This window comes from Balearica regulorum, chromosome 2 (assembly GCF_011004875.1).
Source record: "Balearica regulorum gibbericeps isolate bBalReg1 chromosome 2, bBalReg1.pri, whole genome shotgun sequence".
NCBI classification, from domain to species: Eukaryota; Metazoa; Chordata; class Aves; order Gruiformes; family Gruidae; genus Balearica; species Balearica regulorum.
The window spans coordinates 151,198,716-151,212,902 of NC_046185.1; the positions used below are offsets into that span (position 1 = coordinate 151,198,716).

At 46.7% G+C, this 14,187-nt stretch overlaps 1 protein-coding gene across 2 annotated transcripts in view; it reads left to right on the plus strand.

Annotated features, from left to right (window-relative positions):
- Nucleotides 1–10,050: 10,050 nt before the first annotated feature.
- The window catches only part of JCAD (junctional cadherin 5 associated), a 64,839-nt gene continuing 60,702 nt past the window's right edge, over nt 10,051–14,187 (plus strand). The window contains exon 1 of one of the 2 annotated variants that reach the window (XM_075746436.1): nt 10,051–10,294. Coding sequence is in view for 1 of the 2 variants with exons in the window: in XM_075746441.1 (XP_075602556.1) it covers nt 10,257–10,294 (38 nt within the window). In the remaining variant the exon portion in view is untranslated. The remainder of the gene's footprint in view (nt 10,295–14,187) is intronic. The other variant, XM_075746441.1, reaches the window with a different exon arrangement.

A 14,187-nucleotide genomic window follows, 5' to 3' on the forward strand; every position in this document is an offset into this window, starting at 1 on the left:
GAGCTCATCTGCCAACCTCTGCATTATTCTCCTTAATTTTACCATGCTTTCTTGTGATTTTTGGTGGGAGATGTTGCGGTGAGCTCTTCGGTCTTAGTGCAAATCTGAGTCAGATTATCTGAACTTTGCCAAAAATGTCCTTGTTTTTCTCTATCACCTCTAAACATTTGTGCACTGCCAATCAGCAAGTGACCCACATCAACAGTGTGAGGCTTGCTTTTCTGGAATATGAACATGTAGGAATGAGTTTTGATCTGCTGAGAGCAGTGTATAATTTGAGTGCAACTACCTTTGTAGCTTTGCTTGTAAGTTTCCATAGCTCAAAGGAGCAGTTCCAGCATCTGAGAAATCCTGTGCTAAACGTCAGTTTCAGAAAAAAATCAAGCAGAATTACTGTGGCCATGAGATTGAGGAAAGTTCAGTTTGCTCTGGTCTTAAGCTCGGTCTCTTTATACTTCCTGGGAAATCCTGGTGTTTTGTTCCTTCTGATGCTCACTCTAGACAGAGAGTGTTCATCCTTATTCATCTTCGTCATTAAAAACCTGAAGAGGATGTACAGTGCCTTTGCCGGAAAATGTGCCTTCTAATCCTCCAAGTGCACAAAACAAATAGGTCCCAAACACCCAGGATCTTAGAAGAGAAACCAGATTAAAGTGTATCAAAGAAGAATCTAACATGATGTTTTATCTCCCTTTTTAGTGTACTTCCTCTGTGCAATTTGCTTCTTTAACCTCAATACCTGTTACCAACAGTGTATATTTGTGTAACAGGGGCAGGCAGGTGTGAGTCAAAGGTTGGTGCCCTGCCGTGACAGAGAGGTTTGGACACTGCACATGAGACAGGTCTCACCACCGGGAACACATGGTTGGAATAAAAAAGCCAGAGGAAGGGCTCCAAGGAAAGATGGTTTCTTTCAGCATGCAGATTGGAATGGAGGCAGAGGGGTGTGGGGATAGAGTTTCTTAATAACTCAGGTCTGCCAAACATGGGCAGGTTTTCAGAAGAGCTGAGCTCCCATCTAGTAAGTAAAATAATGGGCTAGTTCTTCCAAAGAACGCCGGACAAGAGGAAATGAGCTCTTCTGGGGACCTTGCCTTATATAGTTATTGTAATGACTTGGCTTTAGTGCCAAGTGTATGAAAATCCATCACAAATTGACTTGCCAAAGTGATACAGGGAGTCTGCGATACATCTTGGGATCAAATCCTGATCTCTGAGACAAAGTACGTTATTCAGGCCTCTTTCTTGTCTGGAAAGCACAAGATTTGGCCTTGGCTTAGCTGTCTTGCTTTAGACAAAAAAAAAAAAAAAAAAAAAAAAAAGCTCAAAGCAGATCTTGTAATTCCTTAGGAATCTTTTGCATTTTTCCCCTGGGGAACTCTAGAGAAGGACCTGACCTCTCTATGAGGAAATGTCCTCAGGGCTGCTATGACTGTGATGAGGTAGAGACAGCCCCACCTTATCCTGCCCACCCTGAGCAGTGAAAACGACTTCGGGGTTCAGTAGGATTTTAGTAAATCCTTCCATGCACACTTCATAATTTTTGAACAAATTCCTCCAGGGCTGCTAGGTGTGATGAAATCTTGGAGAATGCCCGTGAGCAGATTGGTGAAGCATCTTTCCCCAAGTCTTACAATATCATATGCAGGATAACTTTTCTTGCAAAAATCAAAGGCAAAACAGAAATGCTGCTCTGCAATCAGTGTGAAGGGTAAGCACTGGTGTGGTGCCACACTTTCTGCATTTTATTCATGACCTACCTTTTTATTCAGTAGGATCTCTAGCTCAGCGTTTCCTTCAGACAGGCTTTCATGCTGCAGCCTGGACAGCCACTTGGCTAATTGTAACAGAGATAATTACAGGTAAGTGCCTGAAGGGAAGGTATGGGAACACAGGCTTCCTTAGAGATGCAGGCTGCAGTTCGGGATACATTAAAAAGAGACTTATTTCCCTCCCAGCTGCCTGGATGCCTCCTGCCTTGCTGAAATCCTGGAAAACAGTCACATGAAAATAGCCAAGGAGCCACAGAGGCCACAAGACAGGACTCCAATTCATGTCAGAACCACCCCTACTTTCATTAGCAGCAATTAGTCCTTTTCCCGGAGGAGCAGCCATCAGGCCGGACCTGCTCTCTTCCCAGTGGCTGGCTCTGTGTTTTGCTCTCACAGCATAGAGTGACAGGCCATAACCACCACCAGGCATCGGCGGTGTGATGGCACCTTACACTAAGGTGGCTCATTTCACGGTCCGTGACACAGGGACCTGCCAGAGATCCCTGGGCTCCTGCAATCAGAGGTGTGAGAGAAGTGAGGAACCACTGTTATTACCTAGCAAGAACTATCACGTGCTTTGCCTAAATACCAACAGTTTCTTCAGTTCAGCAAAGAGCTCTGCTAACTCTGTTTTCCTCATTAACCTCTATTTTCAGGACCTCTGAGGTTCCTGCTCCAAAATCGCGGTTTCCTTTCCTCTCAGCCTGCTCTTTCTCCATTTTTCCTCCACAATGTGCCCTAACACCTCCACCTGAAGAAGGATCTCTGTTATTTGCTCCCGTCTCACTGAATGCACCCTCTAAACCAGGGACGTTATCCTGCCACCTTGCAGCTGGACAAGTTTGTGGGAAAGAAGCCTGTGGGCTGTGGGGATCATCGTTGTGACCATACTTTTCTTTTGAGTCACCAGAAGTGCTGCACACTGGCCTCCTGAGGCCCACCATGCTCTTGTGCTACTTCTGTTCACACTTCGGTTATTTAAAGGACAGCTTGGCAACATGTTGCTCCAAGTCTGGATTAACAATCAGCATCCTAAATATACAGCCATCACCGCAGGCATGACGACACAGTCCCTGCGGATGCGGGACATCCCTGCTGTGGGAGCACACACAGCCCTCACCCCTGTGCTGGGTTGACCCAGGCTGGAAGCCAGGTGCCCCCCAAAGCTGCTCCATCACTGCCCTCCTCAGCTGGGCAGGGGAGAGAAAATACAATGAAAGGCTCCTGGGTGGAGATAAGGACAGGGAGAGATCACTCACCAGTTACTGTCACGGGCAAAACAGACTCGACTTGGGGAAATTAATTTAATTTGTTACCAATCAAAAGTCAGAGTAGGATAGTGAGAAATAAAACCAGATTTTAAAACCCCTTCCTCCCACCCTTCCCTTCTGCCCAGGCTCAACTTTACTCCCAATTTCTCTCCCTCCTCCCCTGCAGTGGCACAGGGGGACAGGGAATGGGGGTTGTGGTCAGTTCATCACACCTTGTCTCTGCCACTCCTTCCTCCTCGGTGGGAGGACTCCTCACACTCTGCCCCTGCTCCAGTGTGGGGTCCCTCCCACGGGAAAGTCTTCCACCAACTTCTCCAATGTGAGTCCTTCCCACAGGCTGCAGTTCTTCACCAACTGCTCCAGTCTGGGTCCCTTCCATGGGGTGCAGACCTTCAGGAGCAGACTGCTCCAGCGTGGGTCCCCCACGGGGTCACAAGTCCTGCCAGCAAACCTGCTCCAGCCTGGGCTCCTCTCTCCATGGGACCACAAGTCCTGCCAGGAGCCTGCTCTAGCGCAGGCTTCCCACGGGGTCACAGCCTCCTTTGGGCATCCACCTGCTCCGGCATGGGGTCCTCCATTGGCTCTATCGCACATGGAAGAAGCTTCTAGCAGCTTCTTAGAGAAGAAACCCCTGTAGCCCCCCGGCTACCAAAACCTTGCCACGCAAACCCAATACAGCCCATATTGTGCATGAGTTCAGAAGTGATCACAAGAGCAGGAGAGGCCTCCAGCTGCCCCAGTTTGGCTTGGTCGTTCCTGGTCCTGGATGGACTGCCTGGATGCTCTGCCATGGTGGCTTCTACTGCATATGCAGAGCAGCTCATGCTACAAAGGGTATGAGACAAGATAGGGGCGTTCAAAAGGGCATTGCTCACAAAGTAAAGCAGGAGCTGACACCCCTAAAACTACCTGCTGCACCCAAAAACTGCTTTGGTTTGGGTATCGTTATGTAATACAGTGATAAGGATACACATACCTGACTGCAAGAATGTGAATAACCCTTTGTTAACTCAGAGAAAACCCTTAATCTCATAAATCAGAACTCAGTTGCCTTCATTTTTGATCCTGAATGTCACAATAAGTAATCTTGCTTTCCACAATAAAGATGAGTATATAAACATTGCAGGAGATGCAAAGAGCTTTCTAATAACGCAAGTTCTCCAAGGCAGAAATTCCGGTTTATAGCAGTCACATATCTAGTGCAAATGCTCCCTGCTGACGGCTGAGCCTGCCTGTTGGGATTTAATATGATTGAGGACCTCAGAAGGCACCTCATAACAAAGGCATATTCAGTAGTAGCAATTGCATCTGCCTGTCTGGTGGGAATGGGGGAGAAGATAACATCTTCTAGAGTGGAAGATTTCGCTGGGCACTGCTACTGGCACTTCACTATTGCTAAGCAAAACCACCTCTTCTGTAGGAGTATTTTCAGTATTGTTGTCCCCAGTGAAATTTAGCTGTCTATACAGCCTGGGTTTCAGCTATCATCTCATTCAAAAGCTCCCTTCAGGAAATGCATGTTCTTCCTTCTGAGATCCACATGGATTTTCTCAGTCTGTCTCATACTCACATCATGCCAGAAAAGGCTGGGAGATGGAATGTAGAGGACTGGGGGGGAGCAGATAGGTAGATTGGGTAAGAAAGCTGAAATAAGACATAATCAGATCATAATACTTCTTTCTAATATTATAATAAAATACTTCTAATTAGATATGAATTTTCCAATCAGATCTATTAACTGAAATCTTCCCATCAAAATGAAGTCCCTTCTGAAGCAAATCAACATAAGGGCAATATAATAAAATTTTATATCCAGAAAATAATTAGGACAAAAATCTGCTCAATACAATTGAGTTTGGTTATGTCTTTATTATAGTGTTAATGTCAGTGATTAGCATCAAGGGCAGTGCTCCTGGGCCAGTTTGGCTTCCAAGTCAGCAGTCACCCCAGAAACTGTACTGACCTTACTGTGCTGTCATAGTGCTGCCCTCACCTGTGTGGGTCCCCCAAAACCTTGCCAGAAGGTGAGCAGTTCTATGGTACCTGCCTCGTAAGACATTTAAAAACCATCCTTCTAGGGACACTGGGAAGAACATGCTTCCCAGTGCCTTCTAGGCATGCAGCAAAATATGGGAAGACTACGAGCAGCTGAATGATTTTGGCTTCATCATCTTTGCAAGCAGGGTGTTCCTTTGCAAAAGCAACCACTGAACTCAACTCTGTACCTGCACTGGGCCAGTTAGCCCAGATTTGAAGCACCATCAAATGCAGGCATTCTCGTATGAATGGGAGGAGAGTTAGAGATACACCCAACTGGGAGGCCAACTTAGCTACAGTCACAATAAGCATCCGTGGAGAAGAGCTAATTATCCTTATTTTCTCTAAATTTTTTAATTTAACCAAAAGAACTTGCTAAGCAACACAAATTCCCACCCTGCTCTGAGCAATTGCAGATACAGGCCAGGCTTACACTTCTGTTATTGGCAATTCAAATAATTAACAGTGAGCCTTGTCCCGAGGCCCTGGCCACTCCCACTGAGCCCTTCCTGGGACAACCGTGAGGTACTCAAGGCTTGAAGGTGACCGCAGCTTTCCTTATCACATGCTGAGCACAGCAGGTCACCTCTGCTGAAGTCCCAGTAAGTCTTCAGCTCACACCTGGTGATATAGTCATTTAATTCTTTGCTCCTTTGCTCCTCTGCAGTCCTGCAGTTCCCTGAGATCCACCACTGCAGGGTAAGAAGAACCTGCACCATTACAATTAGTTTATATTATACTTTAGGTTTTGCCCAGTACTTATGTACTAACATTCAATACAACTTCAGAGGTTTCCACCATGTGAAATGAAGTTGATTGTTGGGACAGTGGTAAGCTGTGAAACTTAAACCTTCCTCCACAAGTACTCGTTCCAGAAGGAGATTGATTTCAATTTGTTCATCATGTCAGAGCCATGGTAAAGCCTGCAGGGCTCAGCGCACCCCAGCATCTGTCTTGCTTAGCAGACCTGGATCTTCTGGGTACCTCTGCTCCATGTCCCCTGGACCTGCCACCTCCTTGTGGGTGCCTGGGGCTGCCTGCATTGAGCAGTGTCGCACGTAACCCTGAACAGGAGTCAGAGTCCTAATGCCATTAACTGGGAGATGCTTCTTGCTGGGTTGGGTGGAACTTCCTCATGGTTGGGGCAAGACCTCCTTGGTAGGGGTTTGGAGAGGGGAAGCAATGCCCACGTAGGATCAATGGCTGCCAGTGCCCCTCCTGTGCCAGCAAAGAGGGTCTGGATCCCCCAAACCAGGCGTCCACCTGTTTTATCTTAGGCTTGTAACTGAGAGCTGCACACACTTCATTTAAGGGGAAACTCTTTGGCGGAATTCCTTTGGTTAACCTGCAATTAACTGTAAGCTCATTCAGTTTTAGCTCGTCACATCATTTGGTGTTTTATGTTCATCAGTGGTTGCAATTGACATAATTTTAGAAAGAAACAGAACAGAAACAAGCACTGCAATCCAGAAAGAAAATAATTCAAAACACATCAGCTTAAATTCACTTTTTTTCTTGTAACTTTTTTCATTTTTGACAACTATCAAAATTTTGTGACTTATGGTACTTGATATTGGGAAGGGCTGGTTCAGGGCCTCAGTTCCTGGAGTACTTTGATTAAAGAAAACATTTGCTTTCTTTTACAACAGAAGTAAGTACCAGATGTCAAAACTGCAGAGCAGAAGTTTGAAAATGTGGTCTACTACCATTCCCAATGGGCTTTTTGCCCAAAAGCTTGTGTTTTCTAGATCAATCATGTTGTTTTGTGCAGATCCTAATGGAAGATCTTTTAACAGCATGGATTGGCAATATCACTTCTAGCAGTGGTTCCCTAATTCAAAAGAACTTTTTATCTCTAATTCTCAGTTCACTTTATAAAAAAGAGAGAAAACATGCAAAATAGACAGGCAACTATTCAGGTTCCTTTAACATGTAATATCCCATCGGCAAAGTCTATTATGAATTCTTCATCCATTATCTCAGAAGGGGAGGCCAGTGTGGGAGTTCTTGCTGCTGCAAAATTGTACTTCATTGTACAGTTCATTGTGCTTTGCATGTCCTTTCATTTGTTGCTCGATTCATCTAAGCACTAACTGAAACGCAAAACTGAATCCCTAAATAGTTCTAGCATGGGCCGTGTTTTATTCTGCAGGCTTTAATGGAAGGCAGGTGAGCACTGCAGCTTACAGACCTCAGCCCAGTGTGATTACAGTGCAGAAATATCCAGCATCGCACAGAGGGTGCTGAAAGGGAATGTTCCTCTTGCAGACCAGGAATAATTCGTTGCTGTTTACAGTTGGGAAACAGCCATTCCAGCTAAGATCCGTAATGTTAGGGTTGGATGAAAAGGGAAAGAGGTCTAGGAAACTATGCGGAGCTGACTTTGTTTTGGAGGCAGCGGGCATGTTTGTGGTCTGCACTGTGGCAAGAGGACACGTCAGGCGGGGAGCAGGTCTGAGCTGCCTCAAGACACAAGAGAAAAATAATGAATTTCATCGACAGGCAGGTGTTCAACTTCCAAATGCTGGCTGCTGTGTCAGAGCTTGAATCTGGCAAAGGTCTCAGACAGAATGATTTAATTTTTTTTTGTAATAAAAAATATGAACTTGAAGGAACCGGTTTGTGAATTGGGGTCCAATTTGTTGACTTGTCTAGGAGGAGAAAAGAAACCAACACTAAACCCATCCCTCTGTTACTACTTTTCTCTGCATCCCAAAGAAACAGCAGCAATGTGGAACGGTGAAATGTCTTGCCTTGACATTTTAAAAATAAAACTCTTCATTTCCTTTATGTTTGTTTTTAAAGTGCTGTTTCTTTGTAAAGTGAGTACAGTCTGACCTAAGAGATAAACTAGAAAAACCAAACCATACGTTAGGATCAAATGCTTTCACTTAATTCAAAATTATTTTTGCTTTCTCCCCTCCCACTTTTTTTTAGTTTCTCTGGAAAAATGGATTCTTTTCAGGTCAACCTGCAGAGCAACTTCTGCTGGCCTCTCTTCCTCCTGCTGTTTCCCATCAGGCCAGCTAAGCAAAAATGAAAAATATACGCCTCTGCAGCACAGAAACTTCCTTTGTGCATGCAAAGATCCTCCATCCAGGTGAAGCAGGGAGCACAAGAAAAGGAGACGGGTTGTTTTCTTCCTGAAGTCCTCTCCAGCAGCTGGTAATGTTGGTGTGTAGGTCTGGTGCCTGTCATACCAGTATCTCTGCAAACTGGGAGACCTGGGCTCTTCCAGCTGGAGCTCCCCCCAGGAGGGCTGTAGCAACACCTGCCCCTGCCCTGGAGCATTTCTCATGCCTGCTTTTCTTGTGGGGTCCCATGCAAGAATGAGGTAGAACCTGTAGCTGAGAAACATCAGTGGAGTTGATCTTATGGCAATTACAGCAATGCCAAAGAAAGCCAGCTGAGGTGGAGCGAGCAGCTCAGCTGGTGGAAGGAGAAGTTGGCTGGTGGGCCAGAAGCATGTTGATGGGAGGTTTGGGGACATTTTGCTTCTAGCTCAGGTGCACATCCCTGCCTGTGGCACAGATGCCTGGGATCCCAATTGCCTACCCTGCAAAAACCCAAGCTCAGGTGAGCCAGGCTGAGCCAAGCATCAGAGGGAGCTCAGAGGGCTCAGCCTGAGCTCTGGGAAGCAGGCTGGCATCTCCGGAGATGCCCCAGTCCATTCTGTCACCTGCGTGCTGAGCTGGGTGACAGGCTCTTAACCACTGCTGGTTGTTAAAGATACCAGATCTGTACATCAGAGCGAGTTCTCCTGGAGCCAGCGGTACCCGGGTGACCCAACAAGCTGATGCCTCGTGCTCCCGGCCAGCACCCCAAGAGCAGGGCACTGACTGTGATGGCCCAGCCAGCTGCCAGCTCCTGCCGATGGACAGGAACCGGCCGGGATGCCGCTGGATGCTCCGCTGCCTCCCTCCTGCCCAGCGCAGGCAGCGCTGCCGGATGGCGTTATCCTCCACGCCGGGGCGGGAGATCTGCCCGTGGTTTTCAGATGGGATGATTACATCTGCAAAACACTCGGGAATGCTTTGGGATGAAGAGCATTATGTAAGTGTAAGATAATGTTATTTATAGAGCCAGGTTTTATTCAAAATGGAATTAAACTTGTGTTCCTGAAGCCTCTGCTGTCAAAGACAAATTGGAATTTGTCCCATTTCCTCTAGTGTTTTGCTTCCAAATTGTTTTCCTCAGTTCAGCCCAAAGTTTAAGAATGCATTTTATTTATAAATCATACCTCTCAGAAAGTTAATAGATTTCTTTTCCATCAGCTGCGAGGTGGTCCTGGAAGCCTGGACTGTAGCCATGGTTTGCAACCACAGCAGCTGCAGCACCAAAGTGTCATAAACGAGGAAATGAAGGCAGAGTTTGAGCTGGATTAAACAACAAAAACCCCAAACCAGTGTCCTGGGCACAATATCTTGCCTACATTTAACAACCTCCATAGCAATCCGTGAGCTGCAGGGAGGGTATCAAGCTTACATCTGTTGGAGACAGCACTTGTTCAGTCGGCTAATGCCTGTGCTCCCGCAGAACTACAGACCTCGTGGCCTTTTAAAATGTTGCCTTATTACCTTAAAGAGCTTTATTAGCTCTTTTGAAATATTAGATTCAAATCCCTCATATCTGTACTTTTTACAAGCCATGAAAACCCAAATTGCTGGGATGCCTGCTGAAATCCATGCTAACAGGTGTTAGGAAAATTGTTTTACGAGGTACAGCACCTTACATAGGTTAGTTTGTGCAATTCATCTGCTGCCCCTCACTTGTTGTAGTATCTAGCATGAAATTCCACACATGCCTTTTATTTAGGAAAGAACACAAAAGTATGTTATCTTATTCCTCTGGAATTTTCCACAGTTATTTAGCATGTTAGTTTAAGCATAATTGGTTAGTGGGCTGTTGAAATTTATATCTTAGCAGTACTTATTTACATCAGGCTTAAAGCAGATCGTTTCAGTTGAGGTAAATGTGAAGCATTAGATTGCAAACGTACCTAATCCATCTCTCCTCCCCCATGACTAGAAATCCTGTGGTTAAAATAACACAGCCTCTATTCAGAGCACAAACTTAGAGCTGCTAGCGGGAGCAGGCTTGGGATTTAGACAACTCTCAGCAGATGAGTCTGTTCAAGGATCTTTCTCGGGTTTGTTTTTCATCCTACTTCTGATTCATGAGAGGAAACCAGGCTCTCTCCTCTGGGCATGCAAGGTAAAGATTTTCTGCATTCTATGTATGGTTGCACGTGCATGTAAAGGAGCGTATAAATGTGATTGCAAAAATGTTGTTGCAAATGCAATTGTAAAAATGTTGTTGCTTGTAGAGAAAGAAGCGTTTGGCAAATGGCTTCACAATCTTTAACTGTTAATCTGGTCTTGTGGCTAGTTCCATACGGCAGTGAAATGATGAAATGATAATCTTACACAGATAAGCAAGCAGCGGCGATTCTCCGTCACACATTAGAGAGGCTGAGCATGTTGGCAATGTGGGAAATAACAAAACTGGGCACTGTTGTGATCAAGCCAGGCTAAAGCCAAACTGGCATTTTGTTGACTGTCAGGTATAGTCTCTCCTGGGTTTGTCCAGCTGCTGTAATCCCCGTGCAGGAGGCTGAGGCTGTGCCAGAGGATGGCACAGAGTCTGTTTACAGAGTATATGCTAATGCTGTTCCAGCGTGACTCTTACAGTAACGGCAGAGTGGTGCTCTCAGAAATGTTTGTATGTGGTGTGCCAGATAATTAACTGTCTTTATTTGCTCTTACTGCTTTCCAAGTCACAGGGGATGTAGGAAAGCATCATCTTTTCCTTGCAACCTTCTTTCATTTGAAATCCAGGAAATAAGTGTGATGTCCGTGCTAATGCCTGTGGAACTGTACTCCCAGTGCCGGAGTCCGTTAACACTCCCAGCCCCGACACTCCCGCTTCTCCCCGTGCCGTGATTCATGGGGCATCCCGAGCACCAAATCAATGCTCTTGCACCATGATGTTTGAACACAGTGGGTCATGCTGCTGGATAATACTGAAACACCGTTACTCAGGTTTTTGCTTAATTTTAAAAAATGCTGCCTCTCCCTGCTCCAAGGCATGGGGCAGTGTGTGCATTGGGGGGGGGGGGGGGCACTTGTGCTCTCCCTCCCTCAAGGTAGCACTGAAGAAATGTTGCTCCAGGTGCTACCTTGCCAGTGCTGGAGAAAGCCTCGTCTCCAACCCAGAGATGCTCCCGTTCCCCTTCCCCTTCTTTCCACTCCCCCTTTCCTTCCCTGAGTGAGACAGGGTGGTTTCACAGTGTCCTGCCCGCAATAACTGACCTTCGCTGGTCCCCGCTGTCCCACAGCCCTGTCACCCTGGCAGCACACACTCCACTCCTCTGCTCCTCCAGGGAAAAGAGGAGGACCCTGCTTGGCACGCCAGGTCCCTCGCAGCACAGAGCTGCCGCGCTGCGGGGAAGCCTCTCGGCTGGCAAAGGTACCCTCGTCCCTTGGGCCAACAATGCTGCTTTTGTCCTGGAGGAAGAAATGCAGCTTTATCACTCGGGTGCCCAGTGCAGGGAGGGGCAAGCAGGGCTACAAGGAGTACAAACACACAGCTTTTCATGACACTCGTGTACAGCATGCCGTGGCAGAGAGGCAGCTTGAAGGAGAGAGAATATGCGCAGAACAAAGAAATGCGGTCAGGCAGCGACTATAAAATTTCAATATAGAAAGTGGAGCTGATGTCATTTTAACGTCCCAAGCAGTGCCAAGAATTCTAAGCTCCGTATCAAGATTCAGAGCAAATCCCCCACATACTCACAATTTGTTCTTGTGGAAAAATGAACTTTTATGGAAAATATGCATGGGAACCTGCCAGAGGAGTGTGTTCCTTTATTTCTTTTATTAATTTTGAATACATTAGTTCAGAGAGCAATCCCATTTTAGCATCAGCTGCCTCTACCCAAGAAGCCGAAGCTCAAATGCAAATACTGGAGGCGAGGGAACTGTGATTTTTGTACGACCAGTTGTTAGATGAGAAGAGCTGTTCAAGTAGGAAGGGGTGTGGGAAGGCTCAGTGGGATGACTGAGTTAAAGCTTTTTTACTGGTGACATATCTGAATCGTGATAAGACGCACCTGAATGGAACAGCATCATCAGCTATTATTACTTTGAATGCGTCAAAGGTGGGATTGCATGCAGCTCCTACGATTAAGGTTACTCATATGTGTCCTGCTATAAGACCGCATTTGCAGTTGCTTATGATTTTGCCAGATTTGAACCATTTAGACTGAGTTCTTCCAACTTGATTGTCTGCCTTGGGCTAAAAGTTCTTTTCTGGAAAATTTCAGCCAAAACTGTCCAGTCATTTCCAAGAATGAGCATAGGGAAAAAGGCATTGTTGTCCAACTGGAAAAAAAAGAAAGGAAGAAACAGGAGGGGGGAACCTGGTGATCCTTTCCTTGGATAGTTCTTATCCCTCTGCACTTTGGTGTAGAGATCTGAAATTTGGCAGCTTTGTGTTAGGACTGCAATTTTTTTTTTTTTTTTTTTTTACTTTGTAAATCTCCAATTTGGCTTAGTGATAGCCTTTGAAGGGAAAAAATAGCAACTTATTAGGGACACGCTAGGCCCAAGTAGTCAAAATCTGCTGAGATTCCTTCCCACGTGAGCCAGCTCAGCCCAGCATCCCAGCAGCTCCCAGTGCCGACCGCTGTGCTCCTGTGCACCTAGTTGGTGCTACCAAGTTCCTGCTGCTCCTGCTGCATCCCCGCAGCTCTGCAGGGACCGGGCTACCCCTGTCCCCTCTTTGCAGCCCAAGAGCCACCCCCAGCTCTAGGAGCTGGATGAAGCTGGGGTCTCCCCATAATGCTGCTCAGAGCAGAGGAGTTGGGCAATGGAAAGGCAGGCAGGGAACAAGTCTTCTTTTGACACCTTCCCCACACAGCCAGGAGGCAGCCAGGAACCCTGGGGATGCTGGGCTAAGGGAAGGTCTGGTACAGGGATCCTAAAGCTGAAGGACAGCATGGGACTGGGATGGGGAATACATGGGACAAGTGAGGAGTCAGGGGCTCAGGGGGCTTGGGAGTGGGGCAGGGAGGTGTGTGTCAAGGTATGAGCCATAGGGAGAGTCTGGATATGACAGAGCCTGACACGAAACCTGAGCTACCCCATCTGTGATCCCTTTTTGGGAATATGAGTGTTGCCTTGCAGAACTGGCTTTATTCCTGCTCTTCCTGCAAGGTCATTTGTGGTCGGTCTCGCTGAGGCTTTCCCCAGTCTGCAGTCAGTAGCTGCGGGGTGTGCCCCCCTGTCTGCACGTGCCATACGACCCTGGTACTGAATGTCTGGTCCAGGCATGGGAGTTGATGGGAGCTCTGCCTCGAGCACATCCAGTGCCGCCTGATGCTGAACACTCTTGCACAGCCCCAGCTATGTCTGTTGGTCACCCCTTGGTCTCAGCTCATGATCTTGAAGCACTGGGCTGTGGGACCTGTAAAGCCTGCAAGGGTGGATGTGGGCATGGATCTGGCTGCAAGGAAGGCCACAATGGTGTGTGACAGCTGGGATATAGGTGACCAAGCCAGACCCCTGGTGAACCAGTGCCTGATGTGATCAAGCTGGTTGCTTGCACATCAGTCTCTTCCCTTCATTTCCATTTTGTTCAGGTGGCTAAAGCACCACCACACCCCTGACAGAGGCACCAGAGCTCAGAGACACTTGTGAAGCACACAGGTACTATAGGGAGGTGTGCCACTGAAATTTTCCCAGTGTTGGGAAAACCAGTCATTTTTATTTAGAGGAGGACTTGGGTAGAAAATTCAGCCTTGGACCACACTGATCACTAAGGAAAAAACAAAATTCTATATAACATTTTCTCCAGTGAAGACAGTCTATTGTGTACCATGGGATAAAGCTGAGACCTCTGGCAAAATACTGTGTGATCGTCTAATTAACAAGTGTATTCATAACATATAGCACAAGGGAGGCCTAATTCTGGCATCTCTTGCCTCATGGGTTTTTCAGTCTTAACAGTATTCTTATAGACTATTTTTGCATGCAAGACATAGGCAGCATTTGCAGACAGAAGGTGAAATGTCGGTTCTCCATTTTGCCACTTGACGTGATTTCTGC